Below are 23,239 nucleotides of genomic sequence, written 5' to 3'. Positions count from 1 at the left end.
ATTGGATCACATCCAATATTTTTAGGCCTATCTGATCTGATCCAATTATTCATCGAATGTTGAATTTTTACAACCGATCCAATCCAATTAACTTGTCTCAATTGATCTGATCAATCCAATCATCCATTGGATGTTGTTAATAATATAAGTTTTATTAATATGTAAGAGTAGTTTAGTCTTTTAGCCTCTCATTATTTTGGCTATATATTTTGTTGCTCTTGTACTCTTATTCTCATCTCTTTCGTTATAATGAAAACCTAGCCTCCCTTTTGATTCTCTCTCAAATCTTCTTTTGTCTATTTTGCAAAATTATCATGGTATCAGAGACAGGTTGAGAACCAACATCTGCAAAGTTAAGAGTATCAACAGTACAAGAATCAAATGGATCAATACGAGTGAGATCAGATTTGTGTAGATTGGGGGTGTCCGATGGAATAGAGTAGAAAGGTATATGCTCAAGAAACACAACATGACGAGAAACATAGAGTTTTTTACTAACAGGATCATAACATCGATATCCTTTTTGACCTTCACTATAACCAAGAAATACACAAAGAGCGGAACGAGAAGTAAGCTTACTACGTTCAACATGAGGACGGAGAACAAAACATGTGGAACCAAAGACTCTCAATGAAGAATAATCAAGAGCATGACCATAAAGTTTTTCAAAGGGAGACAGACCTGAAGTGACAGATGACGGAATTCTATTGATTGAATGAACTGCAGTCAGAATGGCTTCCCCCCAGAACTCACTAGTAACATAAGCAGACAATAAGAGAGAACGAGCAGTTTCAACAATGTGTCTGTGTTTTCTTTCGGCAACCCCATTTTGCTCTGGTGTATCGGTACAAGAGGTTTGATGTAAGGTACCATCTAAAGCAAGCAATTCAGATAAACGATTGGAGGTATATTCACCACCCAGATCACATCGAAAACATTTGATAACAGCATTATGTTGAGTTTTAACAAAAGCACGATACATATGATAAATCGCGAGGAAATCAGAACAATGTTTCATAAGATAGACCCAACAAAAACGAGTATAATCATCAATAAAAGAGACATAGTAACGTGATCCACCTTTTGTTAGAACAGGTGATGGCCCCCACACATCAGAGTGAATCAAATCAAAAGGTGCAAGAGAAACAGAAACACTTTTATAAAAAGGTAAAGCAGAAAATTTTGCCAATTTGCAACCACAACAATCTGAAATATCATGGGTTTGTAACTTTCCTAATGCTCCTGTGGAAGCTAAGTACTTTAAACGTGAACCAGATACATGTCCAAGACGAGAATGCCATAAATAAAAACTAGACGAAGACGAACTTAAACGAAATGAAGACAAATCGACACTAGAAGCTGCAACATCAGGAACTCTCAACTCATCTAAAATGTAAATCCCCCCTGCCTACGGCTTGCCCCAATCAGCTTCTTGGAATGAGGATCCTGCACATAACAACAAGAATTAGAGAAAATAACTGAGAAACCAGAGTCACATAATTGACCAACAGTGACAAGATTCAAAGTAAGATTTGGAATATGATATACATCAGAGAATGACATTTTTGGAGTGCAAATCGAGCCAATCCCTGCTAATGGCATGGGAGTGCCATCAACGGTCATGACAGATACAGAGGGTGCTGATTTAATGGACATGAAGGAATTGGAATTAGGTGACATATGATGTGAAGCTCCAGAATCAAGGACCCATATAGAGGAAGATATACCTGATGTACTACTAGAAGGCAAACTTATGTGTGAGGAGGCTGACATGGCGTGTGGCTGCGAGGCAATGAACTTCTGAAACTGCTCTGTGAGTGTATCAATCGAGGTACTAGGAGTGCTTCCAGAATCTGCAGGTGGAACAATAGCTGCCATGTTCAAAGACATAGAATGAAGAGGTCGATGAGGTTGGTTGCCAGATTTCCAGTGAGGAGATTGATTCGGTGATTGCACCCTGTTCAACAGTTTGGGACATTGAGCCTTCCAGTGTCCATTTTGCTTGCAAAAACTGCATTCGTCGTAGCCAACCTTGGCTTAAGTCTTGTGTTGATTATTGGAGGCTGGCCGATGAGGAACTGCAAAGACAAAGGGATTCGGAGAAGGAAGAATCCCCTTTTCCGCCCCCCCCCCCCCCTTTATCAACACGAGACTTCAAGCGAATTTGTTCTGCTAACAACTCATTAACCACCGAATCAACCGACGGAAGAGGACTGCGATGCAGGATTGTTTCACGAAGACCTTCAAACTCATCTCGAAGAGCCATCAAAAACTGAACCAGACGTTGTGCGTCTCTCCGAGCCTAGTTTGAAAAATTCTCCATCGTGATTACTTCTCTCGGCTTCCACCCCAGTGCACATGATTCAACTCTCTTTATTAGGTGTACTTCTTCTAGCCGCACTTTACTCTCTTTATATGTTGATGATATGATCATCACCAGTGATGATGCAAATGGGATAACGGAGTTGAAAACGCACTTGACCCGTGAATTTGAGATGAAAGATTTGGGTTCCCTATGGTACTTTTTAGGGATAGAAGTAGCTTACTCTCCTCGTGGCTATCTTCTTTCTCAATCTAAGTACATTGCTGATATTCTCGATCAGGCTCATCTCTCTGATGCTCGCACTGTTGATACCCCTCTTGAGCTTAATGTCAGGTATTCTTCATCTGATGGTGTTACCTTGTCAGATCCCTCTCTATATCGCACTCTGGTTGGTGGCTTAGTGTACCTTACTATCACCAGGCTAGACATCGCTTATGCAGTTCACATTGTTAGTCAATTTGTTGCATCTCCCACTACCGTTCATTGGGCAGATGTGCTTCGTATTCTTCGATATCTTCGGGGAACTCAATTTCAGAGTCTGCTTTTTCCATCTACGTCTACTTTAGAGTTACATGCCTACTCAGATGCAGATCGGGTTGGTGATTGTACTGATCGCAAATCTACCACTGGTTTTTGCATATTTTTGAGAGATTCTCTTATTTCTTGGAAGAGTAAAAAACAGACTATTGTCTCTTGATCGTCTACAGAAGCAGAATATCGTGCCATGGCCTCCACTACTGCTGAAATTGTTTGGTTGCGTTGGTTACTTGCTGATATGGGTGTTATTCTCTCAGATCCCACTCTGATGCATTGTGACAATGTTAGTACTATTCAGATTACTTGCAACTCCGTTTTTCATGAGCGCACGAAACATATTGAGATAGATTGTCATCTTACTCATCACCACTATCAAAATGGGACCATCACTTTACCATTTGTTACTTCCGCTATGCAGATTGCCGACTTGTTTACGAAGGCTCATACTATTTCTCGTTTTCGTTTCTTAGTTAGCAAACTCTCGATGCTTCCCGCAAATGCATCGTGAGTTTGAGGGGGGATGTTAATAATATAAGTTTTATTAATATGTAAGGGTAGTTTAGTATTTTATCCTCTCATTATTTTGGCTATATATTTTGTTGCTCTTGTACTCTTATTCTCATCTCTTTCGTTATAATGAAAACCTAGCCTCCCTTTTGATTCTCTCTCAAATCTTCTTTTGTCTATTTTGCAAAATTATCATGTGTCCCCTTAGTTATGTATTTGATGAGATTGTATCCATCCAATATTTTTGAACATTATTTAGCTTCATTTGTTCAAATAATTCATAATATTATAAATAGAAAGACTAATTTGTTCAAAATGATAAAACATCATATAAATACAACATAAATTATAAGCATAATCCTAAATAAATAAATATATTTTAAAAATATATGTATACAATTGGATCGAATTGGTTCAGTTTTATTTGATTTTTGCATATATCATCAAACAACCAATCCAATCCAATTTGGATCTTCAAAATCTGATTTCATTCGATCCGATCTGATCCAATCATAATTGGATATCCAAATTTTGGTGGTCGGTTTTAATTAGATCGGTTGGTTATAATTGGATTGGATAATTTTTGCACACCCCAAGAGCCAATCCAGATATGCCAAGCTTCCGAACCCAGATCAGTGCAAACCTAGCAAACGCCTAGTTCGTCGAGCTCCAAGTTAGTTGAAGATGCGAATGCAAGAAGGCTCCCGCCGTTGCCCAGGTTGCTCTCTGCAAAAATTCTAGAAGAAGACTTTCTTGCAAATATTTATTATCAATTTTTGCGGAAGTTTATAATTGCACAGAATGGTGGCATTCGTTGTTCCTAAGATAGAAGGGTTGGGAGAGAAAGGGGGGAATGGGAAGAAAGAGAAAGGATAAAAAAAGAAATACAAAATAAATAAATAATTTTTTAAAAATTAATTCTGAATGTAATTACAAAATAACTAAAAAAATCAATTAATCTAGGGATAATATGGTATTATTAAAAAAATAAGTTGGCTAAACTAGGAAGACGAGTAACAAATACGAACAATTTATAATTGGAGAGTTTCAAATAAATACTATTGAAAATATAGGGTACCAAATATGTATTTTAATAAAATATAGGGTACTAATTATAGACCCAATATTGTAATAGTGCTAAAATGTCATTTCAAATTGATTTTTTTTTAATTTTGTAAAATAAAAATATAAATTGGAATCAAGAATGAAGAGAGGGAATGAGGAAACGATCAAAATTGAATCTAGTAATGAATCTTAAATAAAACTCTTTTTAGAAATATTAATTAATACTAAGTAATCATCTATGAGTAATAAAAACAATAATCATTGAGAGTGCACCTATTTATTTATATGTATAGAGACTTGTTTGTAAATGCTGGAAGAAAAAAAAACGATTAAAAAAAAATCTTTTAGTAGTTGGCGGTAATGGTGGTTTAAATAAATTTATTGAATAAAATAAAGAAAGATAACTAACACATCACGGAGGACAAATTAGGAATATCATAAATATAACAAACACGAAAGAATGAAAAATGGCTATATTTCTCTAATTTTGAAAGGGAAATTTTACACTATACCTCCTATAACATACTTAATTTTTTTTAAATGCCAACATAACTTTCTCTCCCAAAGATATGTCATTTCTAATTTTTTGGACAAAAACACCCCTAGCATTAAACACTCCCCTCCCAGCCGAAGTCTCTCATTTCTCTCCCAGCCAAAGTCTCTCATTTCTCTCTCAATAGAAGCTCTCACTCTCGTCACATTCTCACCATCTCTCTCAGGCGTAGCTCTCTCTTGTCACAGCTGTCGTCGCTACCTTCTTCTCCATCACTGGCAACAGTAAGTCAGTTTTTGTAGTTTTTTTTTAAAAAAAAAATTGAATCGTAATGTATAAAATCGATGAAATGGGTTTGATTATCTTTATTTTGCAAAAATTTAGCTTTAATAGGGTTTGATTCTATGTGCATCATTTTGGAAGATTATGTTTAAATTCTGTAAAAATTTTGTGGGTCGATGTTCATTCGATTCCACATCGATGCCATTTTGATGCTTCATCGATGGTAATTCGATGACATACAATGTATGTGTAGATTTTTAAATTATTGAAAGTAGTTCATCAATGCGCAATCGATGCTCCATCGATAGTATTTCGATGGACCATTAAATGAAGGCAATAGTCCATCGATGCATAATCGATGGTATATCGATGTCATTTCGATGCTTGCATGATTTTCATTTTTTTTGTATAAAATCGATGAAATTTTGATGATATGTCGATGCTGACTTCGATGCAATTACGATTATAGTTCGATGGTATTTTGATGCTTTCTTAGTTTGAGTTATATTTTGATAAATCTATTAATTTCGATGCTATGTTGGTGTTATTTCGATGTCATTTAAATGGTTGTCGGAGCACATTAATTTGATAGTGATGCATCGATGTTAATTTGATGCTATGTCGATGCGATGTTGATGGCTTTTATATGTTAACTACTTGAAAGATATTCGATGCTCCATCAATGCTATTTCGATTGTATATTTTTAGTATTTCGATTCCATTTCGATGGCACATCGATAGTTTGTTTGTTTATTTGTAAGTGGCTTAGTTAGTTGTATATCGATAGCATTTCGATGGTATATCGATGACATTTCGATGGCATTTCGATGATATATCGATAGTATTTCAATAGAACATCGATGACAACAACAGACTGAGTATTTTTTGTAAATTCAACTAATTCTCTATTTTTTTGATATTTTGCAGATGCCACCCAAACGTATCCCACCGCTTGAGATCCATATAGAGGATCATTATGTCGGTCGTATGACCTATAGGGGTTCCGGGAGGTTAACAAAATTGAAGAAAAGGTTTGAGGAGCATGGATTGTTGGGGAGGGTGAATGAGTCTGTTTTTGGACCATTCTTCACAGCCCCTGCCTTTTCGTTCTCTGGAGCATTGGTGCACACACTGCTTTTGCAGAAGGTGAAGTCTCCGCGTGGCGATGAGGTGCACTTCTTGATGGGCCCAAACTTATGTAAGTTTGGGGTGCACGAGTTTTCCATTATCACTGGCCTGAGCTGCTCCTGTCCACGACTTGCCGCTGACATTAAACCTCGCGTTACTTCCTCCCGCCTAGTTGATACATATTTTAGTGTGGAACCCGAGAAAGACATTAGGTTCAATATGTTGGAACAAGCTTTTAGCATGTGCGATGTACCTGATTTGTACAAGCTTGGTTTGGTTTACTTTGTGGAGGGGATACTATTGGCCGCTGAGAACGACAATGCTATTTGGCGAGATTCATTGTCGATGGTCGAGGATTTAGATTATTTTGAGAAGTATCCGTGGGGATCCCTTTCATTCAATACAACTGTGAAACAATTCAGTAGAGATATGAAATCGATTGGTGCTACAATACTTGGTAAGAAGGCGAAGAAGATCAATGAGGAGGAGTCTTCTAAGGGTGTTCAGGTGGAGGCAAAGTACACCTGCAAGGGGTATCCACCAGCCTTGCAATATTGGGAATACAAGACAATTCTTGATTTGCAGAAGGAATACGCCAAGCCCTATGGATTCAAGTTCCCTAGGATGCTACAGTGGGAGAGCACAGGCCAGCCGAAGCATTTGCATTTGAAGGATGTACTTGTGATGAGACATGTAAGTTATATTAAATTTAAATAATTCAAGAACTTTTGAATTATACTAATCAACTTATGTCGTTTCTAATTTGCTTGTTTTGTTTCCATTACAGCTCTCTTGCATTTCTATCCTAAGGCCTCGACCAGACGAGTGAGAATTCTTCGCACCATATATTAGAGGACAGAGGAGGATGCTCCTAGGTATGCGATGCTACAGGATATGATCCAGCCTGCACCAAAGGATGGAAGACCTTACGATCCTGAGGCAGAGGTTGTTGCGGTGGCTGAGATAGCCGTGGAGGCTGGCATATTTGTGGAGGATGCCCCGATGAAGACTACTCCAGATACTAGTGCAGAACCTACTTCTGCTCCTGGGGCTTATGAGGTTGTGTTGGGTGAGATGGCCAGACTATCAGGTGTAGTGGACGAAGTTAAGGCCACTCTAGGTATCTTCCTTAAGAATCAAGAAGTCATATTAGAGAAGTGGGCAACACTTGGTGGTATACCTACTCCTGCACCTACTCCTACTCCAGCAGAGGATGTAGAGTACAACATTCTCCCCACATGTTACGAGCCTCCTGTTGGAGAAGCCACACCTTCTCAGCCAGTGCAGACAGTCTTAGGTACGACTAATCCATGAGTTTTTACATGTTTTAAAGAGATTAGATACTAATTGCTCCCGTTACAGGTAAGCACACTAGACAGAGACCAGTAAGGTACGAGGACTATACTCCAGCAGCCATGAAACCAAAGTTCAAGGACCCAGTTACGATGCATCCTTTAAAGGTGTTGGATCAAGATATGTTGACAACTTTTAATCGATGGGTACTCGGTGAGATTGACAACAGTAAACCGAGGAAGTTGTAATGTTGTGATGGCACCCCTGTTTGGTTCTTGAAGTTGAAGGTGGCAAAAGAATGGTTGGCAGAAACTGTAAGTCTTTTATATATGTAAGAACATTTATCTCATTTTAACAATCCACTCTTCCTTAACGATACTCTATTTATTTGCAGCATCTCTTCGCTGTGAATTATCTTATACGGAGACATCTTTTTGAGTTGCAGAGGACGTACCCCGTGAAAGCCATCGTACTTGATTCATCATTTGCATAGTATATTCCTGCTAGATATGAGGACTTCAAGAACAAAAGCAGGGCTTACCAATGGGATGAGGACATTCTTAATTTCTTGAAAGGAGATGCTAAAAAATACAAGAAGCCTTGGAGTGATTGCAACGAGGTCTACTTCCACTGGTGCTTGGAAAATCGTCATGGGGTCCTTTGCGAAATAAATTTCACTGATTGAATGATCACTGTATTTGACTCAGATCATTCCAACTTTAGCCATAATAAGTTGTCTAAGTTAATCGAACCTTGGACTAGGATGCTTCCATCTTTACTCAACGCTTCTGGTATGTTTAAAGGACACCCCAAGTTGAAAATAGCTAGACTGAAGATCACCGTTCCAAACTTTGATTCGCGGCGCATGTCCACTGATATTGTCCCGCAGTCTAAAAGTAGGTATTTAGACGTACTAACTTCAGATCTTCATAACACTGTTCTCCTTTAAGTTTCAATACACTCACAAATGCGATTTCTTGGTTTCAGCGGAGATTGTGGCATATTCGCCATCAAACACTTGGAGTTTATTCTTGGAGACATTCCCTTATCATATGCCATCGACAACCACATTCAGTACTTCAGAGATAAATTATGCATCGACATTTTTTATGAGAATGTGTACCCTTGATGTTAGAACATCTATTTTGATTTCTATATGTTAGAAATTTTATTTTGATTTCTCCTTAGTTTTGTATATAAAAAATGCCATTTTGATGATACACAATAGTATATTTCCCCTTAGTTATGTATATAAACAATGTCATTTCGATTGACAAAATCTATAATACACAAATAAAAAGATTAACAAGGTCCATTAATACACAAATAAAGCAAACGCCAGGTCCTCAACTTCCCCAAATAAGAATATTAATAGTACCCAAATAAAAAGTTTAACATTGATGCCATAAATTTCAAACACGAACTTTACAAGTTGCACTATTATGGCCTAGACCTTCACAAGTGCTGCACTTGCGTTCTACAACCAATTTATCTCCATTGGAAGGATGGCGTTTCTTCTTAGGCCTACCTTATTTCTTATTTTGACGACCCAGGTTTTATTGAGCAGGTGTTCTCACTTTTATTGTCATAATGTCATGTGGAACAATCCACTCTTCCTTGTTACCAGTATGATATATATAGATTCTGTGTAAGAGGACCTCCATGCCTCAATTTTATAGTAATCTGAACACAGCGAATAAAAGTTCACCCCTCGCTTAAGGGATCCAGATAGTGCATGAGCACATGGGATACCAATAATCTGAAACACGCCACATGTGCATTCTTATTTAGGAGGTCGACTTCACCATTCAGCTCACCATCTAACACATGGAACTCATGCCTCCCTATTGCATAAGGGATCAAGAATCGAGCTTTCTCAGCCATATCCACCAAATTTTTCTCGTAGGTCGGTGCAAGAGTTGTAGTTGTATTCTCGCTAGTTTCTCTCCTATCATAGAACCAGGACTGCAGTGTGAAGCGAATAAATTCGACGAATGTAGTTATCAGAAAGCTCCTAGCGTCTCGGGTCTTATTGTTGAAACTTTTAGCGTAATTGCTTGTCATTATATTATACCTAGTATCCAGGAAAACTAACATTTAATGGTAATGTACATTTAGAAGATTTCATAAATTAAAATACAATTCACAATGACATACCTATTTCCAGGAAAGTAAGCACGGGACCACTTATCAAAACCCATGCCTTCTAGGTATTGAGCAATAGTTGGGTCTTTTGATTTGATTTTTTTGAAGTTAGCGTGGAACTCGGATTTCCTAAATGAATATGCTGCATTATACATCAACACGTGACAATGATCAGTCTTGAATTTAGCAACCACATTCATACTAATGTGGTGGTAGCAAGCACCGTGATAGGCATCGGGGAAAATAGTTTCCAAGGCATGTGTAATACTTGCATGCATGTTAGATACAAATGCCAGGTCCTCAACTTCCCCCAATCGCTTCCTTTAGCTTTGACATGAAATACTTCCAAGAATCATGATTCTCACTATCCACAATACCAAATGCAACTGGATATAGATGGTTATTTGCATCCAGCGCGACTGCACATAACATCTGTCCACTATTTTTTGTCTTTAAAAAAGTGTTGTCCACACATAACACAGGACGACATGTACGAAATCCTCTTCTACTAACTCCGAGTGAGAAAAAGCAATATTTGAACCGATCCTCCTCAGTGACAAAAGCTGTCAACGTCTCAGGATTTTTCTGTTGAAGCATGAACATGTACGATGGTAACTTCTAGTGTCCCCCTGACATAAGAAAGAGCCTTCTCTCGGCATCTCCAAGCTTTTCCATATGACAACTCAATGCCATAATCATTCTTAATGTCTTCTCTTATGTTGTTTTCCATGTATGCATTCGATCCAGTCTGATATTTTTTCTTTATGCAATGAACAATTGTTAGGAAAATATTGTTTTGCCTCAATGGAAATGATTATAATATTACAACTCTATGCAATATATTACAAATAAATAATGATTGATTGAATAAGATTACAACTCTATAACTGAAAATTACAAATAAACAAAGAAAAGGAAGAAGATGATGATGAAGAAGAGAATGGTGAAAATACAACTCAAAGCAAAATGTTACAAGTAAAGTAAAATATTTGAAATAAAGAAAAGAAGATTACAACCTTTGAACAAGAAATACAAGTAATAGGAACAAGAGAATAAGAAGAAAACAATGCAATAGAAAGAAGAACAGAAATACAAGAAACTCTCACTTACACAACCTAAGTGAAGAGGGTTGGGGATCACCAACTTGAACAAGGTTTAAAACCTTTGTCCAAAAGCTTATTTCCCCCTAACTCAAGCACTAAGGGATCTCTCTCAGATATTGGAAAAGCTTTCTGGAATTATCAAGCCTCAAGGTGTTTCTAGCCAAGTGCTCTAATTGATAGAAATGTTGTGTCTTTCAAGTGAGCTATAGGCTCCTATTTATAGAGTTTAGAGACACCCTTTGAATTTCAAATTCCACCAACCCCCATGGCTGTTACCAATGTTTAATTGGATTAATATGGAATTAAAAAAGAGATTTGGGAGTTATTTGAGTTTTTTGAGCCGTTCAACAAAAATTTGAAAAAACCGAAAATTGGTTAGTTTTTTGGCCTATGGCTGCGGCCAGAGACATTGGTGGCCGCGGCCACTGGTCTCTATCCCACAGCGGCCACTGACCAATTTCAGCACAAAAAATTGTGCTGTTTTTCCAAACGGTTCCAAACCCTCCCAAATGATTTTGTAACTCCCAAAAACACATTATTGGGGTTAAAATCATATCTCTAACAGCCATATCACATATGACTTTATGAAATTCATCTCAATATTGTGTAACAACAATTTTACACAATAAAGAGTAATATTTGGAAGTTACAAATTTGTAACACCAAATATGTTACATTATTTGGATATATCTCATATATCTAAATATTGTAACTCTCTATTATATGTTACAATATGTGACACACTTTGTCACATTTATTTAATCTAAAACATTATATTATAATATAATATAATTTTACATTATATTATAAAATAATATAACACCAATAACCCAAGGTGTAGCTTGGCGATGGCCTTTATGTCAGAAGTCAAGTGAGCAAGTGTGTTTATTGGTGAAACAAGTTATCTCAAATATATCAGATTTAGGCATTCTCTTCCCCCTCAATCTCCACCCACAATTAGGATCCTTGCAAGTGATATACCAAACTTCAGTACTTGACTTCTTCACCACAAGTGTGCCTTCGTCTTCAACTCTAACTTGTTCTCAAAAACCTTCCCAACTTCTATTACTCTACAACTCACTCCAGATAACGTGGGGATAACATAAGAGGGGCATGGGATATCTTCAGCAGTATATGTCGGAGAACTCCATCTATTTCTATCGTCTTGTGTAGTTGGAAGATTGCTCTCTGAGCCAGCAGTCCCCCGTCCTTGGCTTGCTTGACGTCTTGGCAAGGGTCGTACATTTAAGTTATCTACTTGAACCACAGGTAGCATCGACAACCGATCCTCGGAGTTATCATCAGAACTACTACACCCTGAACTCTTTCATCATCATCACCAAAATGGGCAACTAGATCGTCATTGACATAAGGCTCATACTCATACCCATCATCATGCGAGAGATTTTTTTGGGGGAAAAAAGTTTCATTATGACTAGGACCTCCCATGCATACACTTGGCCCAGGAGTTGTTTGTGGAACAGCCGTGCATGATTGATTATGGTTTTCCATATTAACAGTTGCTCTAGGAGATGGATCAAGAAAAGCAATGTTCTTTGCAATCGAACTAACGAATAAAGGAACCCAATGTCTTAAGGATTTCGAATTGTCAAGAATAAGAGCACTAACTCCTTCATCAACTGTGATTTCAATGGGATCTACGCTAAAATCATTGCATATAAACGGCACTTCCAACTTTAAGTCAAACAATGACCTATCCACTTTCAGCTTTGAATACAACTTCTCCAATAATTCTATGTAACCAACATCAATTGGTACGTGTATTACAGTGTTTAAACCAACTTTGAAATTCCATTTCTCTCCTTTCCATTCCCAAACACTGTTGTAAGAAACAATTATATTAACTCTGGAACCTGCAAATTTACAACAGAAAAAAGCATAAGAAAATTATAAAAATAAAGTGTAATCGATGAAGAATCAATGGTAAATCGATGATGAATCGATGCCTATGAAAATCTGCATTGCAATTCAATATTGATGCCACATCGATGACATTTCGATGCATAATCGATGCTTATGGTTGCCATATGTACGTGATTCCATTTCAATGGTATATCGATGCCATATCGATGCTGAACCAAATCAACATATATGGCATCGATTCAGTATCGATATACCATCGATATTATATCGAACATAACATCTAAATTATATGTTCGCCCCAACATTGAAATTGTATCAATGTACCATCGATATGGCATCGATATACCATCGAAATATCATCGATGTATAATCGATGCTGATGGTTTCCATATGTACGTGATTCCATTTCGATGGTATATCGATGCCATATCTACCCTGAACCAAATTAACATATATGTCATCGATTCAACATCGATATACCATCAATATTATATCGAAAATAATATCTAAATTAGATGTTCGCCCCAGCATCGACATTCCATCGATGTACCATCGACATACAATCGATGCACCATCGAAATGCCATCGATTTACCATCGATTTGGGAATGGCACCCACATATTTCCAGATCCGAAGAACAGATCAAAAAATGCAGAAAAAATACCACACTCAACAAAGAACAGTTCGAATCTAATATCTAATGATGACATTTTATATTCACAAGTAGATAAATGAAATAATACTTACCCATGATTTTTTTCTCTTAAAAATCGTCAACAATGACAATTTCTTCACTTGAAATGAATTCTTCACTTGAAATGGAACTTCTAGATCTGAGCAGTCCAATTTTTTCACCGGTTTGGCTGTGAAAATCGACAATGGTTGCTGTGAAAATGATTGTAAATGATGGATGAGAGAGAGAGATAGAGAGATAAATGTGTGAAGGGTTAAATTTTACTCATGAGGGTATTTTTGTCCAAAATAAGGGAGGAGACATTAATGAGAGAATTTTTATGATGACATGTTAAAAAATTTAACTATATTATGATGCATATAGTGTTAATTTCCCTTTTGAGATAGGAGACATTTATTTTTCTAAGCCCTATATTTGGGGCCATTGGGTGTAATTTCTCTCCATTTTAATGATTTTTTTTTAAAAAAAAAAACGAGACATTGGGCTAAGGGACCCTAGATGTGGGCTTAGCCCTTAGCACAGGAGTGACCTTAATATGAAGTTGTGTTTATTATCTGCAGTGATGATGTCATTTTTAGTACATTGCTATGTATTACTTGCCCTGCAACAAAGATTGATTTTTTATGTTCTAATCTCAATTCACATTGAGAATATGATACATAAGATTTTTCTTTTGTGTATTTTGGGCATTCGCAAGAGGTGCTTTAATGTGTATGAATTGCTTGTGAGTATTAAGATGAATCTCATTAAAACAACAAAGTATTTGGAACCTTACTCTATTATGCTATTATTTTGCCATTTTTTTTAAAGTTTTATAAGATTGAACATCATCCTAAGAGTTTGCTTTTAATACAAGAATCGTTATTTTTATTAGAAATAATCCTACATGAAAATAATATGAGAAATAGAATCATCTTATATAGATTAAGGTTACGCCAGTTAGTACCGATTGATTTTAATTAGAATCTCATTCTTATTTTTTTAGTTTTTCCCCAAATAACAAAAACACCCAAATAATATATATAGTAATGTGTATATATATATCAATTAAATTTATTTAGTATAAAAAATTATTATCCTTATTCGTTAAAATTAATTACGAATTTATTAATTCATATAAAATTTAGTAATTTTTATTATTATAAATAAAAATGCTTACATTTTAGCAAATTAATTTTGTTGTCCAAGTAAAAGTTGGGAAAAGAAAAGGGAAAAAATGAGAGGTTAGAAATGGATGAAGTGAAGAGAGCTGAAAAATCAATATCAACTTCACAGCAATAATGCTAAAAGCCAAATGGTTGGTGCTTTTGTATTGAGATTCAAATGAAACTGATGATGGTGTTAATGACCATGACCATCACTATCACCCAATACAATAATGTAATGCTTACATCATCACCTACTTTTTATTTTCTTTTTTTTCTTAAAAAAAAATACCCACTTTTTGTTATTATTATTTTTTAAGCATTGCATTACGTCCACTTCCATGCGCATTATTATTATAAACATAACAACGAATTTTCTTTTTCCCTATCTGGCTATCCTTTCAATGAGATTTTTAACTTACTAGAAAAGTTTCATCACATATTATATTTTTGTTTTCCAACTTGTTGACTGTCTACTCTAAATATAAATATATATATATATATATGTTGTACCCTTTTTAATTAATTTTTTATGGGTTGAAAACAAAAAACAGTTATGCCTTTTTAATGGTGAAATAAGTGTTCGTATAAAAAAATGGTAAAAGAAGTGTTAACATCCTATCTTATCATCGATTGGTCATCCCCTTAGATATATACATTAATATATAGATATGTAAGTCAAAGTTTATATAATATTTTTAATTGAGGGACATCGATTAAATCTTATTTATATATATAAAAAAATTATAAATGACTAAAATATGCTCACTTAGAAATTCATAAAACACCATGATACAAGGATGTATATAACCAACTAACCAACCAACACATATCTGACTCTTCCATAGCAATAATTGAGATTTTGTAGTGCAATACTAATCAATTAAGTCTTCATCCCTAGATTTTTAAATCAGAAGTGGCAGATCAAATAAATCAACCAAAATACAATCATCAACCAATTGTGATGAGACAATATGTATTTATAGTATTAGGGAGGAGACTTAGCTACATAACCACTATCTAACCAATAAGAATCAATAGGAACATCAATTAGATTAGATTCAAAACAAACACAAGTTAATGTCTACCTTGTTTTGCTTTCTTCTTTTCTAACCAGGTCTTAAATTTGTGACAGTTCGTCCTCCTATGACCCAGTTTGTCGCAGAGAAAAAACTTCACATTAGTGTATTTTGACTTGCCATCCTCATTCTTCTGTCCATTCCCATGCTCCTTCCATTACCAGTTTTCTTAGAAGCATGGTTCTTATGATTCTTGGATTTTCATTTTCCTTTGTTAGGCTTGAGTTGAGAAACATAATGAGCAGACTCATTCTTTTCCTTTTTCAGCTTGCTTTCCTCAGCAACACACTTAGAAATTAATTCATTAACGCTCCATTTGTTGATTATAAGTGTTGTAAGTTGTTTTAATGAGACTAAAAGAGGCAGGAAGTGCATGAAGAGCATGATAAGTATCAGGTAGAGGAATTTTATGATCTTTCAAACTTGGACTGAATATTCACGATTTTTAGAATGAAATCTCTCATTCCATCAGAATCATCATACTTTATGGTTGTTATTTCATCCATAAGATGTCCAGCTTTTGCATTCTCACCAGAGTCATACATTTTTTTCACAGCTTTGAAAAACGTTTTAGCATCTTTAGTGTCTGGCAAACCACTCAACAAATGTTCAGAAATTGATCTCTTCATAGCAATGAGACTAAGACAATTTGACTTTTCTCATTGTGCATAAAAAGTTCTCTTGGTAGTAGTACTTGAATCAGTAGGAGCATCAGGTTTATCTTCTCGCAAGCAAAAGTCCAAGTCCATTATCCCCAAATTAAATTTCACATCACGTTTCCACTTCTTGTAGTTGGAGGCAGCCAGAATTTGAATGGAGGCATTATTGTTGTTCACAGAAAAAGAGACTGGAAATCCAAAATTAAAACTTGATGAAAACATGAGCAATATGTGAGAAAATACATAAAAGAGTCAAGATCGTCGTCACAAACTCCCCTTTGTGGGAGAGTATAGCACATATGATCTCCCTTCAAGAAGTGTTAAAGAAACAATATATATAAATTAAAAATTTATTACCTTTGGGCAAATAATCTCTTAAGAAATATATATTAGTTCAAACCAAAAAACAATAATAAATAAACACATAAAAATTATTACCTTTGGGCAAATAATTTTAAGCGTGCATATTTTTAATTAACACACTTCATGAACCTTCAACTAATATATATAACTACTTCATTTGGGCAAGTAACTACACATATTAATAAACCAAAAGAAAATATTTTCTATAAATTGATGAAATTTGGCGATAAAACATTCATTGAAAATTAATATAATTAAATCACTTTGTTGATGATAATTATAATATTCTCAACTAAATTCTCAAACAAAATTTGCTCATAAATATGTTTTGATAATCAAAATAAAGTGTCCACCATAACACATTATTTTGATATTTAAAAAATCAAGTTTTTTTTTTTTACATGAGAACAACAAATAATGGAAGAATATGAATAAAGAAAAAAGAAAAGTGGATGGTGGAAAGTACATCAACTAGATAAGTCAAACTAAGAGAGTGACTATGTCTAATAGATCAAGAAAATATCCAACGAATTTTCAATGGTTTAAAGTTTTCAAAAATATGACAAAAATATTTATTAAGATTTTCCAACTACCGACATAGTAATAATTCAATAAGAATTATTTGGCGACACCAAAATATTAATTAAAAAATACCAAAAAACCAGAAATTAAATTCTAATCACGATGGAAAAAAATGTCGAAAAACTCACCTTGGAGACGCCACACGCATTGCTTCCTAAGATTGGGCGTCACACCAGAAGGTTGTCTTCAACCTCCAATCGGGTCCTGAGTTGGGTTCCGCGACCCGATTTCGTCTAGGCGGGTCGAAGATGGATTTCCAGCCAAAAAAACGCTTGAATTCGATGGGAATTGTAGGGGTTTTGTTGGAATGGAAATTCTAATGGATCTATGGAGTTTAATTCAAGGGAAAATGAAAAACAAGTAGATCCAAAGCAATAATTTTTCAAAAATAATAACAAGGGAAAAGCTTGAAATTGAACATAAAAAGTCGTTCATACAGGAAATTAAAAGAAGCTTAAACCATATAATCTATGTATAATTACAAATGTCTAATTAATTTCAGATGTTAACCACTAAATTAAAAAATTAATGAATTAAGTTCATGATAGTTTTATGTAAAACCCTAAAACTTTAAACATGAAATTCTCATAAATTACTAAACGAAATTTAGCATAAAATATATCAACAGAAATATAATTTCATGAGGAATAAAATCCCTAATGTTTTAGGATCGAACTTTGAAAAATTCAACATAAAATAATAACCAAATTAATAAGTAATTAGAGAAATTTAACCTATATCAATTAATGGTTAAACAAAACATAGATCCTAAAACATATACAATATGCAATCTGATACCGCATGTTAGAAATTCATAAAACACCATGATACAAGATTATATATAATTTAAAATACAACGAGAAATTAAAAAATAATTAAGAACACATATCTGATTCTTCCATAGCAATAATTGAGATTTGGTAGTGCAGTACTAACAAATTAAGTCTTCTTCCATAGATCTCTAAATTAGAAACAAATCAAATAGATCAACGAAAATACAATCACCATATAATTGTCATGAGACAATATGTATCTATAGAATTAGGGAAGAGATTTAGCTACATAACCCTACTAGTTAGACTGGATCTAGAGATTTCAGTCAACTAAAATGCTTACACTTTTGCTTTAACTAAACTTCACACAGCTACTAAGTCTATTAACTATAGATTATATGGGCTAATACAACAAAGAACGATCTAACCTCTCATATTTTAATAAAAACAATTAAAATGTTAATATAAATCCAAATAAAATTCTTACATGATCTTGATTCAAATTATGAAGTATATATGTTATAATTTAAAAATGAATTTTTTTCCAACTAAGTAAAACTCATTCTTTATTCATAGTGTAGTATTAACATTACATAACACACAAACTAAATATACATCCAAAAGACAAATAAATACGGCAGAGGCATGACAAAAACATTTACAAAATCATATGCAACCTCCTCAAATTTTCTATATTTTATTTTATATGAGGAAAAAAAAGAGTAAATTTTGTGGGCTATACAGATTTGCCGTGACCTATTAATTTTTTTTTAACCTTTTCATTATAATTCTTTTAATTTTTTTTACAAAACTGTCATAACTTTTTAATAACCTATCACGAGTATAAATAATAATAAAAAACAAATTTAAAAAGCCCTCCTTAAAAAGTTACATTTCAATAAATCTTTTCATGATGATTAAATTTAATTATTTGATAATAATACTTTTCACAATGGGAATTCTAATCATAATAGGATTATAAATCAAAACACACACATATATATATAAACGAATCAATAATGAACAGCAAAAGCAAAGCAAAGGGTCCATTATTACTGTCACACAGTCCTTTTCTGTCTGTGTTTCAGTCTCTCTCTCTGCTATTATTACTATTTAGTTTATGGTCGTAGTCTACACCCGCAAATTCCAAGGCTCTCAATTCTTCTCTCTCAAAAAAGTCTTCTGTTTAATTCTAATCTCCTTCTCCAAACCAAGTTTTCAAAACTGGGCCAGATTCTCCTTTTTCAAAATCTCCCATAGCTTTCTCATTCTACAGTACCATAACTGCCATTAAAAAAAGCTTCTTTTTTATTTTGGTTGGTTGGGTTTTCACTCTGTTTTCTCCGTTTTTATACATAAAAACAATTAAACAAAGTTGTCATATTCTTGATTTTAACGTCCCCATATATTTTTTCTACGACTTAGAATTCTTCTTTCTAGCCCCTGAGATAATTCGTCTCCATTCTTTGTTTTCTGAGTCGATGAATATGGCTTCTGTGAGTGTGACCAACCCGATTCAGTCTCCCGTCCGTACGTTTCGGATTTCTTCCCTTTACTTGTCACCCATTAGGATTTCACCTAGCGTTGTTGCTCTCAAGTCTCGATCAGTGACCACTAGAGCCTCAACAAACGGCGGCTTGGCTTTTTCGCCGCTGCCGGAGAATGTCATAAGTCGTAAGAATAAAAGTGTGGATACTCTTTCTAACAAGTTTATGGGATTTTCGGCTTTGGATCAACGGCTGAGACGGCGAGGTTCTGCTGAATTCCCTCTTGTAACGGCCGCAGCTGCCGATGCCGACGGTTGTGAAATTGAAGTTTCCGAGAAGTAGGATTCTCTTCTTCAATTCTTCTTTTTTTTTGGGAAAGAAAATTATTTGACTGATTTTTTTTTTTAATTTCTTGACATTAATTTTGGATCTGCTCCATCCATGGCATTTCATGCACGTGATATGTCGTGTCGTTTTTTTTTGCTGGAAGATATGTCGTGTCGTTTTAACTTGTGATTTTAACTGCACGGTGTTCAGTCATTTTAACGCGTTACTAACTGCACATGTCATGTCACGTGCCTATAATGGCTACATTTGATCCAATGCAGGCCTAAGAGCTTTGGAGAGAGATTTCCTTGGCTAATCACTGGATTTTTCTTTTTCATGTGGTAAGAATCTATTGTATTTCCCATTTAGTTGAATTTCACTGATTAAACTGTTTTGGTATCTGAATTGTCTTTAATGGTTGTGTTTTCATTTCAGGTATTTTTTAAACGTCATCTTCAACATACTCAACAAGAAGGTCTACAACTACTTCCCCTATCCATAGTATGTCAACTCTTCCAAATGACTTATCTCCATACAAAAACTTTGAGTACATCACATTAGTATTGAGTATTGACAAATTTTAATGGTTTAATGCCCCATTTTGCAGTTTTGTGTCTCTCATACATCTCCTAGTTGGAGTGGCTTATTGTCTCGTTTCATGGGCTGTTGGATTACCTAAGCGTGCTGTAAGTTTCAGTTTCTGCATTTGACATGTTCTATTTCAAAGAGAAACTATGGTTGAATCGTTTGTTTTGGTACGTGCAGCCTATCAATAAGGAGCTCTTGTTACTGTTGACCCCGGTTGCATTCTGTCACGCCCTTGGACATGTCATGTCCAATGTATCATTTGCAGCCGTGGCCGTCTCTTTCACACACACTATTAAAGGTACAACATTCGATATTTGTTTGTGCTCTTTACAGTGATGCATCAAAACAGGCGCGTGTGTGTTTTTTCGCTACCATTTATTCTTGTGTTGTGGCTTAGCTATATGCCTCTGAAGCTGTTTTGAACAGGAACGTATAGTGGTATAATCTCCATCTTGAAAGTTAGATGGCTTATAGCAGAGATAATTATTTGTTGATAACTTCAACTGATGAAGTTGTAGTTAGTTGTAGGTGTAGTTTTGATCTATAAGTAACATATTTGCAAATACAAAGAACGACTTGGTTCTATATTGGTTTTTTTAGTGCTCATCTTTCGTTTTTCTTTGGTTCCTTGCCTTATTAATTTTTTTGGGAGAGAATGAAGCTTAAAAAATGATGGTTTCTTCCACTCAGAATTAAAATATTTATGATGGTGTAAATGCTAAACATTTTGTTATGTCTTTCAACAGCACTGGAGCCATTCTTTAATGCTGCTGCTTCTCAGTTCGTTTTGGGCCATCAAATTCCCCTGTCATTATGGCTATCATTGGCCCCTGTTGTAATTGGTAACCTCTTTAGCCCTGGAGCATGTGCCTATAAATTTAGCTGTATATGTATTAAAGACATAGAGTAATATATTTCAGTGGCTAATTTTCAATCCTGCAAATCAAGTAATTTCTGTACTCATATATTCCATCCACTTACTTTATGTGTATGTTTTGTGTTAGGTGTCTCAATGGCATCACTGACTGAACTTTCTTTCAACTGGACTGGTTTCGTTAGTGCAATGATTTCAAACATTGCATTTACATACAGAAGTATCTATTCAAAGAAAGCAATGGTAAGATCTCTAGGAAAGTGGGATTTTAGTTTATCATACATTACTTCTCTATCATGGGTTGATGAGGACTGTTATTACTATTTGAGATGGTCTTTGTTTTAATTTTTTTTCCCCTTTTTCTCAACAGACAGGAATGGACAGTACAAATGTGTATGCCTATATCTCCATCATTGCCCTCTTGGTTTGCATCCCACCAGCTGTAATTGTGAGTGTACTTCTCTCAGACATGTACAACAAGCTAAGTAAGGTAATGATTCTTTGGTTTGATTTGATTGGATTGGATTTCAGATTGAGGGACCCAAACTGTTGCAACATGGCTTCAAAGACGCTATTGCCAAAGTGGGGCTGTACAAATTTATCTCCGACTTATTCTGGATTGGAATGTTCTACCATCTATACAATCAGGTATATGAGCCATATGGACTAGTTTGTCAGAGATTAAAAATGAATTGATTTTTGTTAACTCAATCATTGTAACTTAATGTTTGTTATATGGTAATAAATTGCAGCTTGCTACCAACACACTGGAACGAGTGGCACCGTTAACACATGCAGTTGGAAATGTGTTGAAGCGAGTGTTCGTGATTGGGTTCTCCATTGTAGTTTTCGGTAAGCAACCCCTCATTTCAAACCATTCATTTTCATTGAGTTTATTACTTAACATTTTGTCTCTGAGTCTGATATACAATGGTTATATTATATGATAACAATGGCAGGCAACAAGATCTCGACACAGACTGGTATTGGTACTGCCATAGCAATAGCTGGTGTGGCTATGTATTCCTTGATAAAGGCAAACATGGAGGAGGAGAAAAGGGTAAGTTAATTTAACAAGTAATTTATCAGAGCTTGTGCTTTTGAAGTAACAAGTTTTGCTAGTCTAGTGTGATTCGTTGGATTAATTTAACATAAGTTGACACATAAATTTCTGTGGTCATTTCATTATTTCAGAAGGCAGCGGCAGCTTCAGCAGGAGGAGCAGCAGCATTGTCTTAGCAGACAACTTTTGTAGTTGAGGAGATATTGATGAGTGATGAGCATGAGATTAGATGAAGGATTATGCAAACCAGCCGGGAAACATGTTCATATTATATTTCAAGGGCTTTGCAAGGATATATTATAATTATTCGGTAGAAATAAAGGTTTTTTTTTTTTTTTTTTTTAATGGACGTAGAAATAAAGTTTGAATCGGATACCAAATCATTTCTATAAGAAATATTATTGGAATGAATGACATTTTTTTAACCGTTATTCCACTTAATTTTGTTTCATTCTTCTTTGCCACGTTATATGTTACTATAAATTACTATTGCATTATTTATTTTGTTCTAATTATTCAACAACTTTGTTTACAAGAAAACGGACCATTTTTTTTTTGGCAATGAAATGAATAATAATTGAAAAAATATATATAATGTCATATATCCTATATAAAATTAGGAGTCAAACAAATTCTTCATCCACCCAAAGATTATACACAATTAATCCATGATGATGAAAATGAATAAAAAATATTCGTAGAAAATTAGACAACGAACATGAAGATCTCTAAACAAAGCAGTCACAACTGCTAAAGAGTCTTATGCAACAAAGTGCAAAGAAAGACTAAATAGATAACTCTAAATCAACGCTGCCATTAAAGACATATTCTGTCTCTACAAATCT

General features: G+C 34.9%; 1 protein-coding gene across 1 annotated transcript; it reads left to right on the top strand.

Annotated features, from left to right (window-relative positions):
• The first annotated feature begins 19,189 nt into the window (after positions 1-19,189).
• Positions 19,190-22,845, top strand: LOC133822981 (triose phosphate/phosphate translocator, chloroplastic-like). Its single transcript, XM_062255494.1, has 12 exons — positions 19,190-19,880; positions 20,151-20,210; positions 20,305-20,370; positions 20,477-20,555; positions 20,635-20,755; positions 21,204-21,299; positions 21,462-21,574; positions 21,702-21,779; positions 21,863-21,979; positions 22,084-22,183; positions 22,291-22,391; positions 22,526-22,845. Exons 1-12 carry the CDS (start codon positions 19,537-19,539, stop codon positions 22,568-22,570), a joined length of 1,320 nt encoding a protein of 439 aa, XP_062111478.1. The 5' UTR covers positions 19,190-19,536; the 3' UTR covers positions 22,571-22,845.
• Positions 22,846-23,239: the final 394 nt, after the last annotated feature.

Source organism: Humulus lupulus, chromosome 3, assembly GCF_963169125.1.
Source record: "Humulus lupulus chromosome 3, drHumLupu1.1, whole genome shotgun sequence".
NCBI classification, from domain to species: domain Eukaryota; kingdom Viridiplantae; phylum Streptophyta; class Magnoliopsida; order Rosales; family Cannabaceae; genus Humulus; species Humulus lupulus.
This window is presented reverse-complemented; position numbering and strand designations above follow the sequence as displayed.